Raw genomic sequence first — 27,727 nt, 5'->3', positions numbered from 1 at the left:
GTTTTACATGTGATACATTAAGTGCATCATATTAGCTAGAGAAAATCCGAAGAATTATGTTACCTAATTTTTTTTGAGAAGATAGCCCATAAGCAAAACAGGAACCACTTGTTATGGCAAAGCTGTTTTGAAAGCTCCTTTAGTAACTACAGGTCCAGTGTGTGTGCAAGGCGTTCAGGACACCCTCCTCTTTCCCCGAATGCAGACAAAAATGGTTTTCTTCAGTTGGATGCATCCCAACATAGAACAGGACATTTGGTATTTATCAATAATTTTCTTCCCGGAGCCACTTCAGACGGCTTCTTTTGATTACAAACTGTTTTGGAAACTCCAAATTCTTTCCACGGATTCAGAAACATCCCCCTAACTTATTTTTAAACCCCTGTAATTGAGCAGCTTCAGGAAGTTAGAGGTTAACTTGTGGAATTTGGTCATTCTGAGATCCAGTTGTTGACCCAACTCTTTCTTCTCTTTACCATCTCGAGACCATCTCCTATTTCATTTGCTGAAAACAGGTCAACCTAAGGGACCTTGAAATCTTCCAAAGGCACAATGCAAAAAACATCAGTTTGGCTTTTCCTCAGTTTAGCCTATTCTTTATCCAGTGCAAGGAAACAAAGAGAAAAACCTGCTCGTGTCACTTATTGCCAAGATGATATCAATGTTCTCTCCCAGGGGCTTCTACAGCTGGGAGCGGAGCTCAAGGAGCAAGTGAATGATAGCAAAAGGTACATTGGTTCCCTGTTTAAACAAGTGGAAACTCTAAACACCTCTTTAGCTGAGCTGCTGACACAAGTCAGTCAGCAGGAGAGAAAGAGAGAGGGCCTCGAGAGGAGAGCTGAGCAGCTGGATAAGAGGAACGAAGGCCTCCGTTGGCTGGCTGCTGAGCTCCAGTGTCGGCTGGTTGCAGGGATGAAGAACAGGGAAAAATTTAATGAGAAGCTAAAATTGCTGGAGCAGAAGCTGGAGGATGCTGTGTTCATCAAGGCAGGTGGGCTTCCTCTGACAAAGGTGATGGAAGACATCATGGTGAGTAGATCACTACTGAAAATTTGAGTTGACCATGATTTTAACAGATTGGAAAATAGGATACGAGGGTAAGATTCGTGAAGTTGGGGTTATTTCTCCTGTGAAAAAGCCTGGTTAAGAAGAGTGGTGGTGCAGATTAACTCTTTGTGATACAAATGCTTATGTATCTTCCATTGCTGGTTAATGGCAACGTAAACCATGTTTTGAATAAAAACATGTTTGTGTCACTCACTCCCACACCTGCCAAGGAGTACGTGGAGGACCACTCAGTCACGTCACAAAGCCAGAAACCTGGCTTTCTCTACTCTGAGAATATTACAGCGCCTTGGAAATCCCAAAGGGAGCCAAAAGATTAACCGTGGTTGTTCAAGTTCAAACAATCCTTGGTGCTTATGTATCTCTTTGAAAGTGAGATGGAAGTGAGTTAAATGGCTTATACTCATAGTAAAACGTTGAGTGAAAATTTAGAATGTAAACCTGTATGTATGAGGGGCTGTAAATACTCAAACACTGAATATGTGGGGAAATGAAAAAAGGAATTTAATTTTGAAATGGAATTGGTGTCAGTTTTGGTTTTCTTTCTGCTATGTTAGTACAGAACCTGTAATAAAGTAGTAATATCAAACACATGATTTTTAAAAAAAGAAAAAAGGAGATGAAAAGGAAAAAATTGTTGACTTCGTGGCCTGGGTTCCCTCCACTGTCTTTTGAATATCAGTAATGCCTGTGATTCAGTGGCTTCTATACCAGGGAAGATGGGCTTGTGCGGAGAGATGTGATGAGCGGCCCTCGCCAGATAAGACAATGGATGGAAACGTTCTCTAACAAACTACAAAATGCCCTACAAATGTAAGGTGGACAAGTCATTTTCCTCATCTGTAATAAAAATGCTGGAGTTAAGTCTCAAAGGCAATGATACTTAAGAAGTGCCTTGTAAACTGCAAATTATCATACAAATGAAGATTATCTTCCTATCAGGATTGTGTGAAACAGCTGAGCGTACTTTAAAATGCAACTTTAAGCACTCTGCAGGACTGTGAAATCTTAATATTTTATTTAGGGAATCGACCATATATGTTAATCAATGATATATATTATGTAGGGAATTTCTCTCTGTCTCTGTCTCTCTGTGTGTCTCGGTGGCTCGCCCTTTATCTGTCTTTAATCTGTGTGTACACTTCAATGCCAGGCAAATTTATTTTAAATGTAATAAAATAGCTCATATTGTTTAATTCTTACTATGTGCAGGCACTATTGTAAGCAGCTATGACAGGTACTACTATTTGCCTCATTGGGCAGGTGATAAAACTGAGGCACAGAGAGGACGCGTAACTTGCACAAGGTAACACAGCAAATGAATTCAAATCTAGGTGCCCTGAAGCTAGATCCCGTGCCCATAACCACTGCTGCTTCTAGGAACAACAGTGAACAGTCTCTTCGGCCAACAGTCAGATTTACTTTAATATAATGTGGTCTTTTATTATGTTATTTACAAGCGCTAAAGTAGGTCCCCCTAAACAAACTATAAGATTCTTAAAAAAGGTTTGAAATAACATAGTTAACTTAGAAGATGAGTGAGTACTGTCCCTGGGTGTTAAATAGAGGTTTTGATGTTTTAAATATGCCAAGAGCAAATGAAAGTTAGAAATCTCAGAGCTCAAATATTTGAGGCATTCTAGAATTACCTAGGAAACCTGCAAACCTAATGTAGCTTCATATTTTAAATACTTGCTTATGAGTGAGCTAAGGCTTTGCTCCTCAAAGAGTGGTCCAGGGAGCAGCAGCAGCATCAGCATCACCTGGGAGCCAGTTAGGACGCACCACAGACCTGCTGAATTAGAATCTGAATTTTAACAACACCCAAGTGATTCAAATACACTTGCAAGTTTGAGAAGCACTGATCCAAGAGAAATGGTCAGTTTTTAATTTGGCAGACATATGAATCTTGTAGTTCAATGTGATTCCCTTTTTCGCTTGGCTGCTAGGAAGCTCAAAGTCAGATTTGCAGGTGATTTTTTAAGGCACTGTCAAGACCTTAAGATACAGTCTGTGTATTAAACTTACCCAGGTTCAGATTGATTTCCCTCTCCTTATTTAACTTTCACTCAGATATTTTATACCTTCTTATACAATCTCCATAAGCTGCCTCAGATACTTTTTAGAACAGGAAGGTTTATAAATAAATGCATCAAAATAAAACATTTGCCAAGTACTGTCTTGTCAGTATATGGTCTCATGACATGATTTGTGTTTATTCCTGTCTCTAATACTTTAGGTTAGATCAAAGTACAAACTTACCAAGGAATCAGTGAAAAATCGAAATGGAAAGAAAACCCCTGATGTGTAGGGTGAAGAGAAGGTTCCATTATCAGAAATCAGAGCAAGAAAAAAAGCATGAATCCTGTTCTAGGGCACCAGAGTCCACGCAAAGCTGCCTGCCCTTCAACAAGGCACAAGATTAAAAGCAGTCACCGGGCGTGTTGTTCCAGTCGCTGGCCCCCTAGTGACCTCTGGGCTCCTTGGGCTAGGCTGCAATGTTCTGTATAAATGCTGCTACTGTGTTCAGAACGTTGGGGACCTCTACCCCCGCCCCCACAAAAAGCAAACACAGTTAAGAAGACAGAGACAGAATATTACCAAATTGTTTACAAACACTACAATAAATGACCAATATTCTCCCTCTATAGTCTTATGTCCAAAAAAAAACTGCACTCATAAACAGAAGTCAAATGAGAAAGAGAGAAAAACAAAACAGCAGCAATACCTCTTATTATACCACTTCTAAAGATTTTTTTTTTTGGGAAAAAAAATCTCTGCTTTCTCAATCGGTGAACTGCCATTTGAACATCAGATATGGCGTTTTTATATAGTACAACTGTTATAACTACTAGTAATTTGTCTCTGAACATAAACAACTAAATGCTCACATACCTGCAGAGCACATTTCCTATTACATCAATTCCCATCCCTTCTTTCTATGAGACAGATCAAAGTTCCTCTTAAGGGAGAGCTTGGAAAACCAGCATCCCTCCTGTTAAATAAAGCAGGACCTCAGGCTGGGTGAAGAGACGCCACCTTTTAACGACAAATGAAAGCACCTGAGCTCTCCTTAAACCCCTCTTGCTTGTTTAAGAAAAGTCCAACTAGTTTTCAGTAGCAAAAGACCCAAAGGGAAAGTTGGGATGTTTAGGATCTTATGTCTTATCTGGATCAGATTCCTATTGAAAAGAAGCCCCAATTCATAAGCATTTGAAACCTGCTGGAGAAAACTGGCAGCTTTAAGAAAAAAATAAATCTCTCTCCAACCGTGCTTAAAACTTTTCTTTTAACCATACTTTGTTGAACTCACTGAAACTTTACCAATTAAGATATTCATGTTACCAAATATTCTTTTGAAACACTGCTTAGCAGATTTAATGTATTAAATATCATGTATTAAACGATGGTTTACATATCATTCACTCCCACATTAGTAAGAATTAGTTTACTTCCTTTCCTTCTTATAAAGAGGTTGGATTTATGGACTGAAGGTGTGAGTGGAAAAAGGGGATAAAAAGGATGGTAATTATTAGCCACGAGGCACTGCTCTGGGGAAGATGCGGATACTTAGGGTGTCAAGGAGAGGGACAAAACGAGGGGAAGTGGGAATGAACTCAAATCCAAATTTTTTTATTCCATAATTTTGTCTGGAACTTTCTTAAACTTGACACTGACAAAACAGGCGAAAGTTCCACTGGATAACACCATCTCTTCCAACTCCCAGCCACCCCCATGGAACTCATGCTGTGGCTTTCAGGTCCAAGTTATTTGAATATTCTTTGTGATTCCCATATAGGGAGGGCTCAGAAATTTGTTAAATAGGTGCAGCTCCCAGTTGGTTTATTAGAGCCCTATTTTCAGTGGGGTTTTTTTTGATGACTAGAAAATGTTGAATAAGAATGCATTTTACTCTACACAGGCTGAGACTGGAAGTGCTTTAGCAATACACCTTTCAGACATCCTGCAAACTCCCCTTCCACAGCTACATCTTCTATTTCACTCAGGGGCCTTGATGCACACTTTATATATGTACGGATTTACAGACGCTTGGGAGGTGAGTGTGTGGTGGGGTGTTAGAGGAAAGCGGGGTAGATAAGTGCTGGGGTGCTGGGCAAGGGGAAAAATGACCCTATTCAGCTTAAGGTTTTTCCCCACTAGTGAATCTAAGAAAATTTGAGGAATCTGCTTTCAGTTAGGTGAAAAAAAAAATGTCCACATTGCAGGCTTGTTTCTTTGGAGTATGGGTTAGTGAGGGGCAGGCAGAGGGACTCTCTCACCTTTGAGGGTCTGTCAAGAAGTGGTTATTTTTCTGTTGGGGAGCGATGTGTCGCCGATGTCCTAGAAATAGACCAGGGCGACTGGAAGACTCTCCATAGCCAGCCCTGTGCTGAGCATGCGCAGAAGTAATGTGTTCTCCCTCGGTCACCCTCCCAGCTCCCCACACTCCTTCAATTTCACACAACGGGAGCCCCGCCACTTTCTGTAGTGTGGCTAAGATCTGGAGTAGCAGCATCTAAAATGGCTTCTAATGATCCCTACCTTCTGGTATTCTCACCCTGTGTAATCTCCTCCCCACAAGCATGGGCTGCAAAAGTGACAGGATGCCATGTTTAGATTCGGTTACAAAAAGGCTGGTTCCTATCTTGCTTTCTCTCTCTCTCTCTCTCACTCGTTCTGAGGAAGCCAACTGGCATGTTGTGAGCTACCCTATGGACAGATCGATATAGCAAGGAATTCAAAGAGGCCTCTTGCCAATAGGTAGTGAGGAACTAAGTCCTTAGCCCAACAGTCCAAGAGGAACTGAATCCTACTGACGACCACATGAGTGAGCTCGGGAGTGAATCCACCCCCCGCTGACCCTGGGGGTGATCAGGGCCTTGGCTGACATCCTGACTGTAGCCTTTGGAGCCTTAGATTCCTCAGTCAGAGGCACCCAGCTAAGCCACAGCCGGATAACCCACATGAACTGTGAGATAATAACCATTTTGTTTCAAGCTGCAAACTTTTTTGTTACACAGCACCAGATAACTAAAACAAGTGTGTACATTTTTAAAAAGTATAAGCCAGGTATTCACTGATATTTAAACATGACATTCCTTTAAAAAATGGCTTTACCCTTGTAAAATTTCTTCCTCTGAACTGGATCTCAGGGTTATTCTCCTGGTCTAAGGAATGTTATAGAATGACTACCTACAGGAAAATAGTCTTATCAAAATAGCCTCTTTGAAGTCAATCCAATCTTCGACTATGTAAGAAAAACTTTAGAATTAGTAAAAACATGAATAAATAATTTTTTTTTTGGTTTTGATCCTATTAACTGAATTAATTAATGTCTCTTCAAGAGGCTGGTGACAGGTCAGATAAAAGATAAGAAGAATGCTAAAAAGTCCCTACTACAAACATCCTTCCTTTCCCCCTAAAACAGCAAAATTTTAACGGAAGCTTCCCCCCCAAGTAAAAACAAACATTTCAATACTATTTGGCTTTGTAAAAAACCTAAAATTCAAGTTTAAAGATATTAAATGCCAATTTAATGCCAAATCTGGCCTGGGCCGCATTTTTTTAGAGACCACCAGACAGAACTGTCACATGGAGGGCTGACGTGAAGCGACCTGCACGTTCTTTCAGGGGACAGAGGGAGCACATTTTTTCCAGGCTTTGCAAATAGTTTCCTAAAACAACTCTGCCAGCTGACAAAAACATATACACATACCAGAAATTTTCCAATTTTTGCTGTTGCTGAAGCTTATTTTTTTTTTTTTCCTTTCAGTTTGGGGCTGAGTCTTTATTAGTCCTCTACCCATTCAAAAATGCGGCTAATGAATAAGACAATACTATCATTAAAATGCTTGCCTTACCCTTCCTGAGGGTTTTCATATCATCAGAGCCTTGGTTCAGCTTGGAAAACAAAGTAATGGGGGAAACAGCAGACCTACCAGGAAAGAAATTGTCCAGATGCCCCAACGACCTGCATAAACATATACCTGCTGTGGGTACTTGGTGAGAGAGAAGGCTCGTCTGGGTTTGGGAGGTGGGAGAACTTGCAAAGATCTCAAGGTGGCCACAGGACAGTTGCACGTATGTCATTCAGTAGATCAGAGTGGGAGTGAGAGGTTCTGGTGTCTCTTAGGAGGCTGGGGTTTGCCTACAAAGAAAGGCAGTTGCTCCTTGTCTCTTTGTGAGCCAAGCAGAGCACCTGGCATATGGTCAGGGCTCAAACTTACTGGTTAGGTGACTGCATCAACATTATTCACAGGGCGACAAGGATTGCTAGGCGTGTAAGGTTTCCAAAGGAAAGGTATCTGTCCCACGACAGAGAGATGAAGGAGGAGAACGGATGTCTTCTCACTCCTCACACTAGCATCAGTGTGACAAGTCCACACAGGGCTGTGCCCATCCCCAGACCACTCAGAGGGTTGAGTAACAGTCCCTGCTGCAGATGTTACTTCTCCCTGACCCAGAAACACACAGAGTCAGTACTTGGTTGGCTGCTGACCTGGGATATGGAATTTCACGCTAGAGTTTGGCTTAGTTTCAACTGAACTCTGGGAGAGGACATTAGACAGCACATAGAAGAAGCGTCTCCCTCTCTGGGCTCCTGTGCCCCTCTCCCCTCAAGGGTGTCATGGGGAGGACCACGTTCAGTAACACAACGATTCTGTGCTCACACCATGTGCCATAGTTCCTGCGGAAACCAGTTTCCTTGAAGGAGCAGCACGGCCCTAAGGCCTGCTCCCCAGGGTCTCATCCATCTTGGAGATGGCCACCCACCCACGTCTGCTCAGGCCTGCCTTGGGGGTTATATTTAGCAATATCAAATATTACTCTTTCTGCTGCTGCTGTTTCTCCACTTACTTCTTCAAACAGTCACACACCCCAAATCCACCAAACATACACATGAACCGCTGGGAGGTACTGTGGAATCATTTAATGGGTAAATGTTAAATTTCTGGACAAATCCTGATTTGCATAAGGTTCTAACTACCATTAGCGTTTCTACATGGGTGTTAGAAACACTGGGTACAGTATAAAAATGTGGGGTTTGCAGGAGACACTGGCTGTTGCTAGACAGTTGGCCGGGGAACTGCTGTCATAACATCTTTATCCAGAAACCATGGCCAGCATCCTGTCCTGATGAGTAAACAGACCCTGGGCATAAAGAGGAGAACTTTCTACCCTTCACGAGTTCCCCTTCTGTTCCACTTTATCATTCCCATTCAGTGACTATTGCTCTGCCTACTGAGTAGACCCTACAAACAAAGAGTCAGCTTCATCTGCATAAAATATAACTTGTCAAATGGAGCCCAGCCTGAATTCCAGGACCAGGGAGGGAAAACAGTGAAGAAAGACTAGAATATGATTATCAAAAAATATTACATGATTTACCCATGGGCAGTTCCACTGACAGCTTCTTTCTGGCACTTGAAAGAACTGGAGACAATCTTCACGCCTTGGAGACGGATGAGTAAGAAAGGCGCCCCCTACAGGGGCATGAGGGAAATAGCAAGCTCTCTTTTCCAGCTGAGACGGGTGTTGAAGCTGGTCACAGAGCTGTCTGCCCTCCTGACCTGCACAAGACCAGGCTAAACTCACTCTCAAAACAAGACTATAGAAAGACTGATTTCTCCAGGGCCAACCTAATCCCCAAGGATGAGGTCATATCAAAATCTTCTCACTAGAGTAATGCCTTCCCTAGTTAAAGCTTACTCTAAGGCAGAGACAGACCATACAAGGCACGGTGGGGCAGCAAATCAGGCCTGCCAGGACCTTGTCAAGGAGAGAATCAGCATCTCAGGGTTCAAGAGAAATCAGGGGTGCAGCTGGTTCCCCCTGGTGGCCACATGGTGCCACCAAACCCCTACCAGAGCAAAACACCGGGAAAATCAGCAAAATCAACGGCCTCATTCCCTTCCACATGCCAATACCAAAGCACATTTACTCAGTGAGCTCGACCATCTGCAAAACAGTGTTAGGTCCCAAAGGGAGAATCAGTATGAGTCTCTGCAAGGAGTTTATAATCAGGTCAGGGATCCACAGCATATACGCAACTTAAATAACAACATGTATACTGTAGAGCATTTTCCATTTCATGAAGCACTTTCATGTGTAAAGTCTCTATTAATCTCCCAAATATCACAGGTTTATCCCATTTTACGGAGGAAGAAACTGAGGCCCCACCTCCTGGCTCTGGTCCTGTGTCCTTTCCTGAGCACCAGAGCTGCTTGTCTTCAGGCTCAGTATAGTATCCCTTTCGGGAAAAACTCTTTTGCCCCATAAAGGTTGCTCTTTATGTTCAGTCTAAACAAAATTTCACTGGTTTCAAAATATTATAGGAGGGGGGGGGTTTGAGAGCATAAGTGCTATTAATTTTCTTTTTCACAAAATAAGGAGAGACCACTAATTTGATGTTTGTTGTCTGTGAAAGAGGAAGCAGCCATTGACCAATTCCTTTCCCCATGGCTTGGCTGGTTACGATGGGTCATCTCCCTTCCCTCTTCCTCTCCCCAGTAAGAATATCTCACTGATGTTACGAAAGAATTACAGGAGCATCGAAGTGTCCTGGATGGTGTGTACGTTGGCAGCATTCAGCTCAACAATTGTGAAGTAAAAAGTTTTGCAACTAGGGAATGTGAAGGCCAATGATGCAAGAAGAAGGACAAGAGAGAACAGAACTCGGAGCCCGAGATGAGCCGAGCTTGAGGAGCACAGGCAGATTTCTGCAGAGGTGGGACGAGGGGAGCCAAGTCCTCACCCTAACAGTAAGGGGAGTGAAGTGAAGGACGAGTAAGCTCAGAAGATCTGTATGAGAGGGGAGAAAAGGAAGAGGGTAAAATTAATGGAAGAATAGCTCCCGCGTCCCCGCTCTGGGAGGTAAATTCATCCAGTTCTGAGCTGAAGAATGAGACAGAATTCTAAGGTTACTGAGTGTGTCTCCTTTTTAAAGTTTTCTCAAAAGTTTAACAGAGTACCTGGTATGTTTGTGCATGTCATCCTTGATGACATTAACTGGCATCTTGGCATAACAGAAACGTAAGTCTATTAATAAGATGAAGAAACTGGTCTGCTTCCTATCTGTGAACACAGGGAGGGAATTTCAGAAAAGCTGCTGCACTAGTCCTGGAACTCTGATAGAAAACACGACCCAGGTCACCCCATCAAGTAGGTGGAGAGACACAAAAGGAACCACAGGCTCAATATTAAAAAACTTAACTCTAGGAAAAGGTGAGAAATGGGATTTGAGATAGTCTTATTGCTAAATGTATAATTATTAGCCTGGCATGGGAATCTCTTAAAAATTATTGAAACAAGCCATTAAGTTGCATTCCTCTAATTTTATCCTTATTAAACCATAATATTTATATGTCCACACAGTTGCATGGGTCTCAGTTTACATTTTGAAGGTTGTCAAACAAAAAACGTAAAACAAATGAGGCAGAACCAGCACATTTTTTGGAAGTTTTATAACCTTTCTGGTGTTCAGGTCAGTGGACAAATGAAATTCATTTTTTAATGATAAAAGATATATGACATCTGTCTGATTAGCCATGTTTTTGAAAAATTACCTTACTCCAAACTCAGTCCTTCCCTATTCATAGTTCTATTGTACTCTGTGCTGTGGGGCCAGCCTGCATTGCTCTCACCCAAACCCACTTTTCCCCTGGGAAGACCCTGACACAGCATCTAACATTTCGCCCCAGGGCATTTTGACTTCTGCTGAATGAGGGCAAGGGCAGCCTGTCCAAGGCCTTGAAACCATAGGACATCCATTAATGGAGAGCTGTTAAAATACCTCTGCTTTAGAGATGGCCAAACACTTCAGGGGAAGAGTGGATGAACGCTGACCTTTGGGGATCTATAAAGTACACAAAAAGGTCAAAACTAAGGATGGAAAAGTAAAAAGTAAGGAAGATTTTTCTCCCCTAAATGGCAAAAGAAATAAAAGGTAACATTTCCCTGAAAGATCTCTTGTCAGAAGACAAGTCACGGGGCCAGCTCCGTGGCCGAGTGGTTAAGTTCGCATGCTCTGCTGCGGTGGCCCAGACATGGCACCACTCGTCAGGCCACATTGAGGCGGCGTCCCACATCCCACAGCTAGAAGGACCTGCAACTAAGATATACAACTGTGTACGGGGGCGGTTGGGGAGATAAAGCAGAAAAAAAAAAAGTAAAAAAAAAAAAAGACAAGTCACTTCAAAGACTTAATTTTAAAATAATAATTAAAAAACTAACAAAAGTATAGAAGTCAAAGAAAGAAGGCTTTTTGAATTTTAGGAGGCTCCTTCTAACCTAGGCAAACTATTCACCATCATAACCGGACACAGGCCCAGATTTGCCTTACTTTCACCATCATTTCTCTGTTGCTTCTGCCCCCCACCAACCTTACACTCCCATGTAAAAACAGGATGCTTCTGGAACCTTCCTGCTAAATTCTAGGTAGAGGATCTACGGAAAAAATGACATTCCCAACCATCAAAGGGATGGAGCAGGATTTTTTGTTAGGACAGCTGTTTACGGGCAGTAACACGAAAGCAAGGTGGACTCAAGTGGAATGAGTCCACTTGGGTCCACCACAAGAGGATAAAAGAGGCTGAGGAGAGATTGTGACTTGTGCAATCAGTGCCACGCCATATGCAGAACCCCCTGAACACCATTTCATTCCTGCCTCACCCATGTTCTCTTGCTTTGTCTATGAGGGAGGATTGGTGAACGCGTAAATGTGTACAGTGAACAACACCCTCCAAGACCGAGATTTCGCCCTCTCTCCCTCCATCATAGGATACATTTCTCCATCCTCCTCCCCACTACATCTTCCAAAAAAGTTCCAGATTTCTAAAGTCATGGCTCATTAACGAAAGAAAGCAGAAGCTGACAGGTTAGCATAAAATTCATTTGCAAAAAACAACCACAGCCATCTTTTGGGACTCTGAGATACTCTTCAGTTTTTTTTGGTCCTGTGCTTCAAGCGCAAAAATAAAATGTCTGTTTTCCTTTAATAAATCATGACTGCTTTGTAATGGAAAGACGGCCAAGCGCATCTAAATCTAGAAAGTGAGCGAAGTGTGCCCTCAAGTGACTGAATGTGGTACTGAAAGAATAGCTTTGCAAAACCTGCAAGGTTGCTGAGTAACTTAGGTAAGCGACTCCCTCCTGAATTTTTCCATTCTTCTAAAAGGAGGAGGACGGCTGGGTTTTGGGGCGAGTTATCAGGAAAATGGGGATTGTGTTCCTGATTTATTATTGAGACCAACTCGCCACAGCGAAGTCAAGTATGAGGACTAAATCATCTGGACCATTCAGGAACCAGGAATTCATTTTGCCTTTGTCTCCATTTCTTGGCTAATTCAAATGATTAGATTTTGCCTGCGTTAAACTGCTGTTCCTAAATAAAACGTTAGTTTATAATAAGCTTTGTGTTCCACAAGCAATTGCCTGCTAAATCTAGTAAAACCAAGGACTGGGTTTCAAGGCTGGCTTAGACTTAAGACAGAGTTCTTTAAACATTCCTTTAAAAGGTGAAAAGCAGGAATTTATCCAATAAATATGCCTGCACATGTGTAACAGGTTACCTGAGATTTTTCAGCATAACATGATTTGTAATATCAAAAGATTGGCAGCATCTTACATGCTCGTCAGTATGGTGTTAAATAAATCATGATACACAATGAGATTCAAAAGCACGAGGCAGTTGTCTGTATAATACAGAAGTGCTCTCCACAACCGAGTGTTCAACAAGAAATCAAGGTGCAGAACAGTGTGAAGCTGGTGCTATACTTGCATGAGGAAAGGTAAAATTCAGGGTTGTTTTGGCTTGTACATAGTTTATTTCTGCCAGGATACATAAGAAAATGGTAAAAATGTCTGCCTCTAATTGTCAAAAATAGGACTGAGCTGTGAAATTTACAGGATTTTCATCTGTTTTGTTCATGATTATTTCTCCAGTGTCTGGAAAAGTACCTGGCACATTGTAGGCATGCAATAATATTTGTGGAATAAATAAATGAATAAAAAAATACATGTATATATATAATACACATATTTTAAAGCCTGGCTCCAAGGAGGGGAATTGAATGGCTGGAAGTCAGGAGTGGTAGACTTCTCACTCTGCACTTTTGTACTTCAAAAATTTTGAGCCATTAGAATAGGTTATCCATCCCAAAATAAATAAAATTCAAACAATTAAAGAAATAAGAATAGGGAGTTACTGTTGTCATAGTTATTTAAGTAAGACATTGTTTTGATGGTAACACAGACCAGGGCCAATCATCATAAACCACCACTCACTAACCAGCAATAACACTGGAGTATTTATAGCATTTGAGGAGTATTATGCCATAAACAACATTGTCCTCACGTGGAGAGGTTTCCTGTTGTGTTACAGATTCTTGATAGACAAGTACTTGCTCTTTGCCAAATCCATCTCACCTGAGATCCCAGCATATATGGGGACTGCTTCCCAAGGCAGGTGGATGAAGCTGCATGGCTGTCTCCCTTGAGTTTCACTGTGGACCTTTGCATGACTCCACAGAGTAGAGGAACTCATTACGAGGAACTCCATGGAAGGGAAGGGAAGCTTTGATTCTTAAAGGAGGGTGTCAGACCCCCAAGGTACCCCCCGGACCTCCTGAATGGGAGCCTCCAGGTGGGGCTGGGCACTTGTACATTTATAAAGCTCCGCAATGGACTCCGATGCACAACCACACCCTACTCCCACCCCAGCACTGAGACGATCCAGTCTGGACATAGAGCCAACCAGGATTACAGTGGGAGTCCATCTCCTTGGACCAAATTAGGTCCCTCTCAAGGATACCTTCCTAACCACCTTGTTCAGACTTATTTCTGGTTTATTCCTTTCCTTACAAATCCTACTCACTAAATTATAACTTCCCGACAGCTACTCAAGATGAGCTCGCACATTTATCCTATGCCGTTCTTTTTGCCCCGTAGGATGCAAGTCTGGTAGTATTCCTCAAAACTCCACTGCGATATGGGAGGCACCTCCCTGTTAGACCAGATACCAGGCGAGCTTTGAGAATGCAGACTTCTGGTCTGAGAACATTCGGCTAAATAGGAGGAGGCCTGAAAACAGCTAATTATCCATCAAAGAAATCATGTTCTAACTGATATGCTTGTTCTCGGCAAGCACGGTCCTCCACGGCGAGTCTGATAATTGGATAAAAAGACCTCAGCGGCTCTCGGGGGCTGGGATGAGAGATGAAAACGCACTTTATGTGGCTTTCTCTAATGTAATCACCAGTTAAGGGGATGGCGAGGAGCTTAACAAGCTCATTACAACCTCAGCGCCTGTGATCTCCGCACAACCCCCTTAACAGCCACAGGATAAAATGCCCTCAAAGGTCTCCCTGGGTTTTGGCCCCAGCCGGTGCTGTTTTCATTCTGCCTGCCACCAGAAGGCAGCTGGCGTCTCCATTACCAACCACTGGGCCGTGTGGAAAATAAGCCAGGAGTTGGTTCAAATGTGCTCCTGGGCTAACAACGAGTATTTTCTTAATCTGGGCACGGAGAAAGGAATGCCAAACTCAGATTTGGATAATCCTCTTTATCAACCTAATTTTTCCAGCTGTTCTGCTCTGCTTTCAGAATTATTGTCCTACTGCTTGTGATTTTGAAAAAGTTCTGGCCTGGGTCTGCTTCTGGGAACATTTGTCTGACTCCATGCCTCTAACCCACAGAGGCTGCACGTGGCCACGTGGCAGTGCGGGGGTGTTTGGAGGATGCTGGTCATTCCTGGAATGAGCACTTCAGGCTCTAGAAGTTCATTTCTTTCCTCTGAGTGTTTCTTTTATGAATGACCAACCCTCGTTGGCTCACGGGGACACTTCCGGAGTCTGGCGCAGCGCCCCTGTCACTGATCCAGATTGTTCCTTAAAGAAATTTGAATAAGGCAGAGGCACCAGGACAGCATCCACAGAGAATGCAAGGTGAACGGTGCCCCTTGAGGTACAAGCTGGCAGACCTGACTGAGGGCGCCCGGAGGGGCAGAACGATCGAAGGAGTCACTTGAAGAGGTGGGAGGATGGGGAGACGGAGGGCAGGAAGGCAATTTCGGCATATCCCAAGCTATTTTATTTGAGGCACCATGGCAGATGCTCCTTTAGGAGAGGCAAAAGGAGGCTGAGTTCTACTCATACGGTGTTAAATTGAAGCCTCGCCCATGTTAAAATCCTGCAGTGTGTGACTCTGGCCACCACTCACACTCAAGGCCAGATAACATCCGCCATTAGACCAGTGTAATAGTTCCCTCCACCCACGGGAGCTCTGCTGTTTATATTAAAAGGACACAAATTTGAAATTCGAATCCTAGCTTTGTCACTGCAGGCATTCCTTGCTTGGCCCAACAGGTGTATTCTCCACAAGTTCCGGGTAGATTAAAATTTCATGTCGTATTTCAAATTCATGAAGGGAATCCTCTATAAGACAATTATCCCCGAATTTATCTGCTCTGTAAATCTTAATTTTCATTAGTTTGATTTCCTTAAAGGGATACAGCTGTGACCAGGATTGGAGCCGTGGAAATGGCAGTGTCAACAGGGAAAGTTACTCCCATGCCAATCCCTTAGAATGACATCCCGGATTCAACTAAATCAGAGAAAACTTTCCTAAAAGAAGCAGGAATTGCTGTCTCTACTGAAATAACAATCCTCTTGGGAGAGAGAAGACTTCAGCCCACACCTGTTATTGATTCCATAATGTAAGCAAGTTTAGGGATCTCTGCTTGGATAGCGGCTTTGACTTGCAGGGTGGGGTGGGGGAGCATGTAGAAAAGCCAGGAGGTTACAAGTGTTTTCAGGTAGGGGGAGATGGCAAGAAACAAAAAGGGGAAAACTGACAGAAATGAAAAGATTAGGTCACCAAAGGCAAATTCAGTCAACTTATCAATTTGATCTGGGGTTCACACTTGACTTGAGTCTTCCATTTCCATTTTTTTTTTCAGGAAGATTAGATCTGAGCTAACATCTGCTGCCAATCCTCCTCTTTTTGCTGAGGAAGATTGGCCCTGAGCTGATACCCGTGTCCACCTTCCTCTATTTTATATGTGGTACGCCTGCCACAGTGTGGCTTGATGAGCAATATGGACGTCCGTGCCTGGGATCCGAACCACCAAAGCGGGATGCGCGAACTTAACCGCTGTGCCACCGGGCTGGCCCCTTCCATTTCCATTTTGTGAAATGGGAGTTGAGGTGTAGGAAAGGGGAGAATTAGTCTAGGATTGGGTTACTGTCAAGACCAACCTAATCAAAACCACTATAAAGCACACAAGGACTAGAGAAGAAATACTAAAAATTTAACAACAGCACAAGAGATTCAGACAAGATGCTCCCTAAGTTTCTCTCCCTAAGTTCCTTGATGTTTTCACAAAGTAAAATTCTGAACCAAGTTCACTATACCCCTCCTTCCTTAAATGAGCTATAAAATATGGTGGCCTGGGTGCCAAGAAAGGATGCTAGAACCAAACTGGAGGGAAGCGTTTGATCCTATCATGCTAAGAGTAGAGACCTGGTTTTTAATGGGATGGCCTTGGCATTTCTACAGTGTACAGTAGAGCTAAAGAATATTGACTTTGCACTTGTGGGACTATTTTTCATGATGCCAAGTTGGGTCCATAGTAATCCGTCCAGACTTGTCCTCCTTAGCACTCCTCCGTTTCTGAATCATTCGTGCACTAATGCATTCTGAGTCCTGCTGTGATGTAATTAAGGGATAATGTTTGCAGCAAGGAGTACAGAGAGTTGTAAACGCCTCCCATGGGTGATTAAATGCTGAAGGGAAGTTGAATAACTATAGAATTCATTTGGGGCAAGTTTATCCCAATGCCACAAGCATTTTTTTTTTTCCCAATTATAGGATAGGGTTTCTAAAAAGATACAAACACAGCATCCGTAAGCAAACGTTATCATGCCTTCATCTCCCTTTAGGGAATGGAGAACTGAAACTACTACCCCCTTGGAATGCTTATCTATCTAGGAGGGGGACTTGGGCTGAGTTTGTACTTAAGGAATGAGAATGGAAAACCAAGAGCTGTTTCAGAAAGGATTAAATGAGGGAAATGCATGTGTACTTCGCCAATATTGGAAGGAAGAGGTCCATTTCTAACTGTGCAGATGGTTGTCTGTATTTCTTACAGTAACTTTTTTTTTTTAATTAATGTTATGATAGATTACAACCTTGTGAGATTTCAGTTGTACATTTTTGTTAGTCATGTTGTGGGTACCCCACTTCCCCCTTTGTGCCCTCCCCCCACCCCCCCTTTTCCCTGGTAACCACCGATCAGATCTCCTTGTCAATACACTAACTTCCACCTATGAGTGGAGTCATATAGAGTTCGTCTTTCTCTGACTGGCTTATTTCGCTTAACATAATACCCTCGAGGTCCATCCACGTTGCTGCGAATGGGCCAATTTTGTCTTTTTTTATGGCTGAGTAGTATTCCATTGTGTATATATACCACATCTTCTTTATCCAATCATCAGTTTCTGGGCATGTAGGTTGGTTCCACGTCTTGGCTATTGTAAATAATGCTGCGATGAACATAGGGGTGCAAGGGACTCTTGGGATTTCTGATTTCAGGTTCTTAGGATAGATGCCTAGTAATGGGATGGCTGGGTCATAGGGTATTTCTATTTTTAACTTTTTGAGAAATCTCCATACTGTTTTCCATAGTGGCTGTACCAGTTTGCATTCCCACCAACAGTGTTTGAGGGTTCCTTTTTCTCCACAACCTCTCCAACATTTGTTGCTCTTGGTTTTGGATGTTTTTGCCAATCTAACAGGTGTAAGGTGATATCTTAGTGTAGTTTTGATTTGCATTTCCCTGATGATTAGCAATGATGAACATCTTTTCATGTGTCTATTGGCCATATTCATATCTTCTTTTGAGAAATGTCTGTTCATGTCCTCTGCCCATTTTTTGATCGGGTTGTTTGTTTTTTTGTTGTTATCTTACAGTAACTTTTGACCTCAATGAACCACTCACTTATCCTGTCTGGGTCTCAATGTTGTGCATCTGGAAAAGTGGGGGTGGCGGTGCTAGGATTAGGTGAGTTCTGAAATTCTTTGCATTTCAGTCCCCCATACACATACATCATACTGGAAAGCACTGAGTGAAGATCTGGGGGAATCAGAACTCTCTTATACTGCTGGAAGCATTGCAAACCGGTACAATTTTGGAAACAAGTGGCAGTATGAATAAATCTGAAAATCTGTATTATGTGTGACGCAGTAATTTCACTTTTAGGCATATTCCTTAGGAAAACTTTCACACATGTGCACAGAGAGACAAGACAAAAATTCTCACTGGACAGTGTTTGTAATAGCTCAAAATTGGAAAAAACAAATGTCTATCAATAGAAAAATAGGAAATAAATAAAACACGGCCTCTTCACACAAAGGAATATTATACAGCAATTAAAAAGAATGACAAAGCTCTCTATAAATCAATATTAATATTTCTAAAATATATACTGTTAAGAAATTCCCATTGGTTAAATTTGTGAAAACCTGAGTCATTAAAAAGGATAATGACTGTAACTGAATGTAACACATTGAATCAATAAAATGCACGAATCCACGTCATACTCAAAAAAGAAAAAAATCATACTGTTAGTTGAAAAGTGCTGGATAACACAAAGAATGTGAAGCCATTTATGTACATTTTAAATATATAAAAATAATAGTATTAAGTGTTCTCAGATACGTACATACATATGAGTGTGTGTGCGTGTGTATGTGTAAAACCAGAGAAAATGGAAGGAAGGACACACGTAAGTTCATGACAACAGTGATGTTTGCGAGGCAAGGTAGAAGTCTGTGCCTGGAGACTGAGGATAAAGGAGACTTCAACTTAATCAGTATGATTACAGGTGTGTGTGTATAAAATTGTGTATGTATTGTGATTGAGTGTGTGTAAATATATATAGATATAATAAACAACATGTAACTTCTAGATGGAGAAAGGTGTTTGTTATAGCATTCATCTCTTCACTTAAAAAAATCTTTTCAAAATAAAAACTACAAGTATGTGAGTAGCAATGCCTTTGGCAGATGCATGGTGACCAGCTCCCTCCCAGCCCCCACATGAAGGGCCTCCGAGAAACTGGAGAGGCCTAACCTTATAGGCCTTCATGGGCTAGCTCCTTGCTGTCCAATTTGCTAGCCACCAGCCACTTTTTACTATTTGAATTTAAATTAAAATTAATTAAAGTTAAATAAAATTAAAACTTCAGTTCCTCCATTGTACTAGCTACATTTCAAACACTGAATAGCCACATGTGGCTAGTGGCTATTGTGTTGGGCAGCACACATATAGAACATTTCTATCATTTCTGTAAATTCTATTGGCTAGAGCTGGCCTTGAACTAAAAACAGGTCTTTTAGACACTGAGAACATTTTTGGTTATATTGCTCTTTCCCTAATACGTCCTTCTTGTACATAGGAAAACTAAGGTAATGCCTAGGAGGATTTTTTTATTTCTGGAAGGAATACGCCCACCATATTCCTAAGTTCCAATTATAACTGAAGTAATACTTTCTTGTTAACGAAAATTAGGTAAACCATTGTAGAAAGAAATCTAGCAATTATCTATAGGTATGCAAACATCGTATTTCATTTTCCCACAGACGTAGGAAGATACGTTGAAGGATGATGAAAGCATTACCCAAACGAAACTCTAAATGTGGGTTCAATGGTTTTCCAAGAGCCTTTGTTTCTCACCTGTACACAGTGTGAGGGACATATACCTCCCGGACTGGAAATTCCAAAATCTCTTTGTGTGGACGTGTCCGGTTTTCAGGAAAGGGTCTCACTGGTAGCATTTCAGGAGTCAAACAACAGCTGACTGTCTCTGGAGCTGGAGAAATCTCCAGTCTGAGCAAGCCTAAAGAGAGAAAATAGGACTGTTTTAGTAAAGACATTGTCATGTTACAAGGGAATCAAGAAAGATTGTTGTACTGTATTTCTTTGATGAAAATAAGGCTAAGTTGTGGGAGTGTAAGAGTTTTAGAATTCCCAGCTAATTTCCAATAGGTGGAGAAAAAGCAAGTCATGCCAACTTTTGAGATGTAGTTTCTCAAAATTGAAAAGCAAGAACTTGTACAATGAGTAGAAATACATTAGAGGATCTTTAAAGTCCCTTCTAGAACTACCACACTATAATAGTACATAGTTAAGTAGCTATTGGTGGTTTTCAAACTGGGTTCCCTGCTACCCCAGGGTGCTGTGAAAGCACAACAGGGGCTGTTAAAACTGAGGATAAGGTGCCTTTATCTTCTACCAAAGCATCTCACTGTCACTATTCTTTGTACACTAAGAGTTCTGTATTTTACTTGATAAAAGAGGCTTCTCTGTTCAAACAATTATCTGATTATTTGAGAAACTAGACCTAACGCATGATGTTTACTTACAGAATCAATCCTTTAATTGAAATAGAAAATATTAATAGATTTTCAAAAAAAGTAGACCAATTCAAACTCTCAACTCCTGATATAAAAATCCCACATTTCACTTGATAAACCTGGTTTTATAAAGTGTAACATTAGATAACGTGTCTAATCATACATGGTTTTGGCACAGCTTAAGAGGATAAAGACAAGCCATTCACACCTGGAATTGACTTGACTCTTCTCTGTAAGGATGAAGATCTTTTGTAGTCAGCTAAAAACTTGAATAAATCTTCATCACTAAGGCGATCTCCCTCCTGCCGAGAAAACAGTCAGGGTTAGTGTAGAAGCACCATTGACCCCTGGGGTGCGGACCAACAATTTCTTGGAAGATTTTTATCTTTAAGTTTTATTCTAGCATGCCTTTCATAGAAATTAGGATTTTAGGTAACTCTGGAATCATTTAGTTCAACCTCTTGTCAAATATTCCTTCTCTACCACTCCTGACTCACTGTCACTCAGCCACTCATCAATCCTTCTGGGGATGGGGCGTCCACTGCATGCTAAGGAAGCCTGTTCTACCGCTAGAGGTCTAGGCCAAGAGCTTCTTCTCCTATAATTTAAACCCACCGGATGCTTATTTGACTCCCTGGAATAATACAGAATAAGTTTACTTCCTTCTTCAAAGATTTGAAGATGGAGAAAGCCTCTTTCTCTCTTTTTCCTATCCTCATTTTCTTCACATTTGTCTTCACTAAGAAGGCTAAGCATAAATACCACCCTCCATGTGCTGTCATGGGACAGGCGCTCTGCCAAGGAATACGTGGGCGAGAGCTCTCATCCTTGCAACAGCCTGGTAAGGGGATAGGTAGATAAGTATGTTTTATTCCCAAGCACAGATGAGAAAACTCAGACTTCATTAAGTCAAGCACTTTACCCCTGAAGGTAATACAATCAGAAGGGGGGCATCCCAAACAGAAATCCTTCCTGTCCCATGCTAGTTCTATTATGTGGCGTGGTGCACAGACCCTCAGCATCCCTTCTGCGTTTGGTTTGTTAACATAACCCCTTGAAATGCCCCACGAAGACTATGTGAGCTATGGAAAATTTTCTAAAACAGAATCAAACCAAGTCTAAGTCAAGTTTGTTTGGTTGGTTTTTTTGGTAGTAAAACACCCATAATATAAACTTTACCGTCTTAACTATTCCTTAGTGCACAGTTCAACAGTGTTAAGTACTTTACATTGTTGTGCAACCGATCTCCAGAACTCTTTCATCTTACAAAACCGAAACTCTGCACCCATTAAATAACAACGCCCCATTCCCCACTTCCTCCAGCCCCTGGCAACCATCACCTCACTCTCTGTCATTGTACTTTCTGTCCCATGAATTTGATTACTCTAGGAAAGTCTGTTTTTTAAGGCCTCAATGTTCACTGAGCTAACAAAGAGCGCCATCTGCAATGGTTGCCCTCTATGAGCAAGTGGGCAGCCCGGGAAAGCCTGCCCATGGAAGAGAGGCGAGAAGGACAACAGCCAGGCCAGGAAACCTTGAGATCAAGGGGGAAACAGTGTTTCAGCCAGACTGTTTCCTTAGCCTAATAAGTGAATTGACTGTGATAGTTCAAATAGGGTAGTTTGTATTAATGGGAACAGATCCTTCTCTCAATTGAGAAAGCTAACACTCATTTAGCACTTGCTGTATCGCAGGCACTCTGAGAAGAGCTGCATATGCCTCATGTCATCTCACCCTCCCAACTGCAAGCACCACCATCCCTGTTTTGCAGATAATGAAATTGAGGCTTGGTGAGGTTAATTAACTTGTTCTCTTAATCACTACGTCAATGCCCCCTTTGGGCTCCAACACCTATGCCATCATGGGGACGAATCCAGACACCCTGCAGTGTGGAGAGATACCTGTTTGAAAAAGCTGCTAACGGTTATGGGGGTGGTCTTCAAGTTGGAGCCAACCCCATTTTCCTCCAAGGAGAGGGCTCTTTCAGAAAGCCTTCTAGACTGAGACAAAGTTCTCCGCTCACCCACAGTGCTTCTCCCTTTAAGGAAAACAACTGTCATTCTGATGTACGCCTTTCTGTTTGAATACGCAGCGGTTATTAACTTTACCATATGTGTATTTAAAGTCACTGAGCAAGAACATTGAACATGGCCATCCTTGTTTTAAATAAAAATTTCCCTCCGCTGGTCCTATCTCTCTTAGTCCCCCTGTTGGAGCCCCTAATCCTTCTCTGACTGGAGTGGACAGGCCATGAACAGCAGTAGTCCCCTCCCACATAGAGGTCAGGGTGGGCCAGATGCCACCCAGCAGGAGTCCAGAAGTGCAGCCAGAACAGGGTCTGCAGATAAGCTCTATTTAGTCAACAGTGTTTGCTTTTGTTTTATTTTTACATCTGCGTTCCATCGGGAGAGGCAAGCACTCAAATGCCCCTGAAGGCATTTGGGATTGGGACCCAAACACACTAGGGGTCAGCCGGAGTATATTCTGAATCTGAGCTTTCTCCTGCTCTTTCTGTATGGACCACGCTGCAGAACCGAGCTTCTGCCTTCGCTGACTTGCCTAAAGGGAAACCTGAGTCACACTCAAATCCGGACGGGGACCCTGACGCTCTGCTTGATTGTTTCTTACCCTTTTTGGAGATTTAGGTGGGGATCTTGTTTGCTTTTACACTGCAAAACTCAGGGGTTCTGTTGTGAATGGTCAAATTGTTTAGAACTGTAATATTGGCAACTCTGAATATTCTTTTATCCTTAATTCTTGCTATGATGCTGAATTGGAACTTCTCATTACCATTGCCTACCTAAACTTGCCATTCTGCCTCAGTATAATACACTGCATTTTCTGGTTGCTTCTTAAGAGTCAGCCTCTGTAGTCAGGTTAATTATCTTTGACACAAAGATTTCGGAGGCCCCAGCAAACCCTATGCCTTTATGATGTCCTCTAAGCTCTATGCATAACTCTTTCAAACAAGGCTACCCGAGTCTACATAACAGTTGGCATTTAAAAAAAAAAAACACTGTGGTGTGAAGGTCAGGATGCACTAAAGTGAGGTAAATCAGAAATAACCTAGGAGTTCTGACTGGTAATTACACAACAGTAACTCAAGAATAGCAGCGGCAATAACAAAATACCCTTTCGTCCACTCCTCTGCTAAAGGCAACATTTCAGAAGTGGCAGAGCTAAGGAATGCACGAGAAATGTCACGAGAAAATGTGACTGTAGACAAATATTTGCTGGATCCAAAGACATTTAGGAAAATAGAAACTCTGCCACAGGTGGGGGTGGGTCGACTTGAAACCTCAGTAACTCTCCTGAACAGTTCCATACCCAGACTGTTTAGAAAATTAATGATTCAGATCAAGGGTGAGGTGACGAAAAAGAGAAATATGCTGAATAAATTGGAACAGTAACTAGATATTCTTTTGGCATCTACTTTTTCATAGCACTTGGCAAAATAAACTTTAAGGGACTGGAAATTTTGCTGGGGAACCTGAGTTTTGCTTTTTGAAGCCCTCGTGACACTGGCTCTTCTTATGCTGAGGAGCCAACTGTGGTCAGGAGCCAACCACGGTGCTTTCGTTTAACACACTATAGATGGTTATTACATTTTCTTGTTATTTTCAAGAATTTTACTTTTAAGAGGAGGTGGCTATTGAAAATTAATTTTTTAAAGCGTCAAACTGTCCATAAAATCCCAACTAAAAATTTACTGTAAGAGTATATTTAAGCTCCACAAACATTCATAACTGTTTCGGGGATTACCGTACAGTCAAGCATTTGGAATCCAGTCATAATCGTGTTTCATCCTATTTATCTCCCTCTTCCTTCCCACCCCAACACCTTACTGGACCTCCAGCCCCACTAATAAGCAGTTGACCTCAGAGTTGGAACTCTGGGGAGCCCTCCCCTTCCCACTGCAGTTGAAAATCTTACCAACCATGGAGTCCACATCGGTTACCTCCCTCTCCAGGGTAGAGACATTGAAGAAGCTTGTTAAGCTTATGGGAGCCCAGGCAAAGGGCATCCGGTATTTCCCCAAGCGTTGGCAGAAAGATTCAGCTTGAAGCTTTAGTTTTTCAATCTTCTCTTTACTCTAGAGGAGAATGGAAAGACACAAGCAGAAACAAACAATATGGCACCAGCACCAAGCCAACTGCCTCTGCCATAGATATGACAGCCATCTCAAAATCCCCACCTACTGACTAAAAAGAGGGACTAGGCAGAAAAACGACACAACTTGGGCCAGAGGTCTAGCTGATCAGGACATACACATTAGAAAAGGAGAAGTTTGAAGAAAGGCTACATTCAATTATTAAATACACCTTCAGCTGAGAAAAAAGGTTCAAGGCTCATTATATCAGCTAACCAACAAACGCCTCTTTTAGGGCTAGCTACAAGACTTGGATTGACATGAGAGAATCTTAGGATGAAAAGTTTTGCATATCATCTACCAAGCTCCCAAGAGAGCCTGTTTTTCAAAACTTGCCTTGGAAGACTCCAGAAAGATCTATAAAGCTTCCTAACAGCTTCCTTATTAGCCTGTTAACACTCCCAAGGTGTTCTTTCTAAGTTCAGAATAAAAGGTAGATTTGAAAAACACCCAAAGTCCCAAGTTCAATAAATCTTATTTGAAACTTATGAGTCTCGTAGTATGATGCTGATTAGGCAAGTCTTATTCCAGAAAGGCCATGTTTTAAAAATCATATTGGAAACCTTTGCATGTGGGCTGAGAAAAGACGTCCTTTTCATAGGCTTAATACCTATGTTGTATTGATGAATTTATGACATACAGTCATCTCAGCGAATATCCAAATATCCATACCAGAAAGGACAGTGGCCCATGCTGTTGAGGAAGGCCAGGAGAGCTCTGGTGCTATTCAATTTCGTGGGTTCGCTGTGGCCCTCCCAACCAGCTGGGTCAGAGCCTCAGAACCAAGACAAGGGGAATATGGGTTTGTCCTAGCCAAGTTTTGTAATTAGACATTGGTGTGTCCATCATCATTTGTTGAGTTCAATCCTTTATTTCTTTAAAAAGTTATCATCAATGACCAGTTTCTCTTCTTTTTCTAAAATACAATTTATTAGTGTCTCATATGGGGACATATTATGGATTAAACCTCATGTACTATTTTGTGGAACACTTCTGAAAAAATACCTGCTTATTCTAAGGTGTCATCATTTAGCAATACTCAAAATATCATACCTTTCCACCATCACTTTCTTTGATAACCATGTAGGGTTCTGCGCAGTCTCCAATCTCTCCCTGCTGAAGGACTTTTTCAATCTACCAACAAAAGTAACATTAAAAGAAAGCACAAAAATCACATCCATATAATGGAATCTATGCAACCATCAAAATGATGTTTTATGAAACATTTGATGACATTGGGAGATGCCCAGGATATATGCTTTTTGATTAAAAGAATTAGTCTGAAGAGTACTATACAGTTTTATTTTTTTAAAAAAGGCATATTAAAAGGATGATAGTAGATACACAGCAAATGTTAACAGTAGTTATCTTTGTATGGGGGATTACGTACTATTTTTATTTTATTCCTATTGCTTATGTGTGTGTTCTATTTTTAAACAATAAACATGTATTATGCCTACAATAAAAAATGCAATAAAAGTTATTTTATAAAACAAAACCCATGAGACATATGTAGGAAGTGAAAAGCTCATTTTCTTTATTATTGCTTACAATGTAAAAAAGAGATATGGCCACTGTAAAAGTCAGGTTGGGGACTAAAACCTTCCACAAAATGAATAAATGAACAGAATAAATTATCTATAATTGTCTCCCCTGTATTTCCTATTAGGGCTGCTTCTCTTGACTTAACAGACTTGGGAAGGAACTTGAAAGCAGTAAGCTAGGGCAGCTTTTTACTTTGCTAACTGGCTGGTCATATGAATGAATGCTATTACTGTCAAGCATCTTCTTCCATTTTCCTTCAGGTAAAGGATCTGGCTGGCCATAAATCTGGGCACCATGTTTAAGAGAAAGAGAAGCAGAAATTGGAAATTTCCTAACCCTCTGCTCAAAGAAAATTTAATTTAACTTAGATGTTGAAGACAAAAACCAGTAGATTAAGTCCCATTAGCCTGTGTCATTAGTCGGGGTGATCCTTGAAGAATAAATTTGGGTCAACATATTGCAATAGGCACACAGTCTTAATAGGCTCTATCAGGTGCAAAGAATTTAAATCAGAAATACCGTAGTGATGGAGGGTGTTTACCGGAGTTTCAAAGGAAGTGGCGTGGGGTTGCTCAATGGACATCTGTCTCAAGGAGACTACAAGCAGGAAGTCCCTCTTCTCACAAAGGAAGTTTAAAACCCTTCCAATTGTCACAGCATGAAGACAAAGCTGAGCCCCCTGAGAGATATCCCGGGTTGGGAACACAGACGCATAACACTTGCGCTAGAGACTGAATGGTATTCCTGTTATTCAGCAATCCTTCACTTATTCATTCAAAAACCATTCATTCATTCAAAAAACATCTGTTGAGTGCCTTCCATGTGGTGTCTGCTGGGGAGATAAGGTGGTGAACATGAAAAACCTGGTCCTTTTCTCCTGATGCTCATAGTCAGAAGCATATAGAGCAATTGGAAGGAAGCTAATTTTTCCACGAAGTCAATAGACAAAAACGTGGTCTTTAAAATGAACTTTGAATAGAGATAAAGAACCTTTTAATTAGGACCCTAAAGCGAGGAATGGGAATGCTATGGCTTAATGCACTGGTAGCGTATAGTGTGGAACCCACAGGAGAGGGCTCTCCAGAACCTGGAAGCAGGAGAGGCCAGATTCGACCAGACCAGCAGATACTACTTCCTTCAGCAAGTTGGATAAGAGAAACTGCAGGTATTTCATGAGAAGGAGCCGCAGGCTACTCTGAGAGCCCACTGTATGGTCTTTCACGGTTTATGAGTAAAAGGAAGTGTGAGTCCTCATAGCCATGGCAGGCAGGGAAAGGAGCATATCAGAATTACCTGGGAATTTTTTTAAGATAAAGAGGCTACTCTCTGCCCTATTGGGGAGGGGCTGGTTCAATGCCTGGAACGTCTATTTTTAAAGTTTTAAATCAGATTCACTCTCATCCTTACTCTCCCTCCCTCAATTGAGAAACAAAACCTTTAAGCCTGAAATTAGCCCTTAAAGCAAATATTACATGCCGTACCTAAACTAGCTAACTCCACCTAAAATACAGTTAAGAGCCTGGTGTTCAGTTTGAGAATAAAACTAAGAAAGAA

The 27,727-nt window shown here is 41.7% G+C and overlaps 1 protein-coding gene across 3 annotated transcripts in view; it reads right to left on the bottom strand.

The window, feature by feature from the left end:
- Window positions 1–27,727, bottom strand: part of DOCK8 (dedicator of cytokinesis 8) — a 207,170-nt gene that overhangs the window by 89,702 nt on the left and 89,741 nt on the right. For all 3 annotated transcript variants that reach the window (NM_001309171.2, XM_070248073.1, XM_001490222.7), the window contains 5 exons: window positions 25,682–25,762; window positions 24,412–24,571; window positions 22,380–22,516; window positions 20,687–20,780; window positions 19,799–19,961 (listed from right to left, as the gene is read on the bottom strand). In NM_001309171.2, coding sequence (NP_001296100.1) covers window positions 19,799–19,961; window positions 20,687–20,780; window positions 22,380–22,516; window positions 24,412–24,571; window positions 25,682–25,762 — 635 coding nt within the window. The remainder of the gene's footprint in view (window positions 1–19,798; window positions 19,962–20,686; window positions 20,781–22,379; window positions 22,517–24,411; window positions 24,572–25,681; window positions 25,763–27,727) is intronic.

The sequence above is a fragment of the Equus caballus genome, chromosome 23 (genome assembly GCF_041296265.1).
Source record: "Equus caballus isolate H_3958 breed thoroughbred chromosome 23, TB-T2T, whole genome shotgun sequence".
In the NCBI taxonomy this organism is placed as follows: Eukaryota; Metazoa; Chordata; class Mammalia; order Perissodactyla; family Equidae; genus Equus; species Equus caballus.
This window is presented reverse-complemented; position numbering and strand designations above follow the sequence as displayed.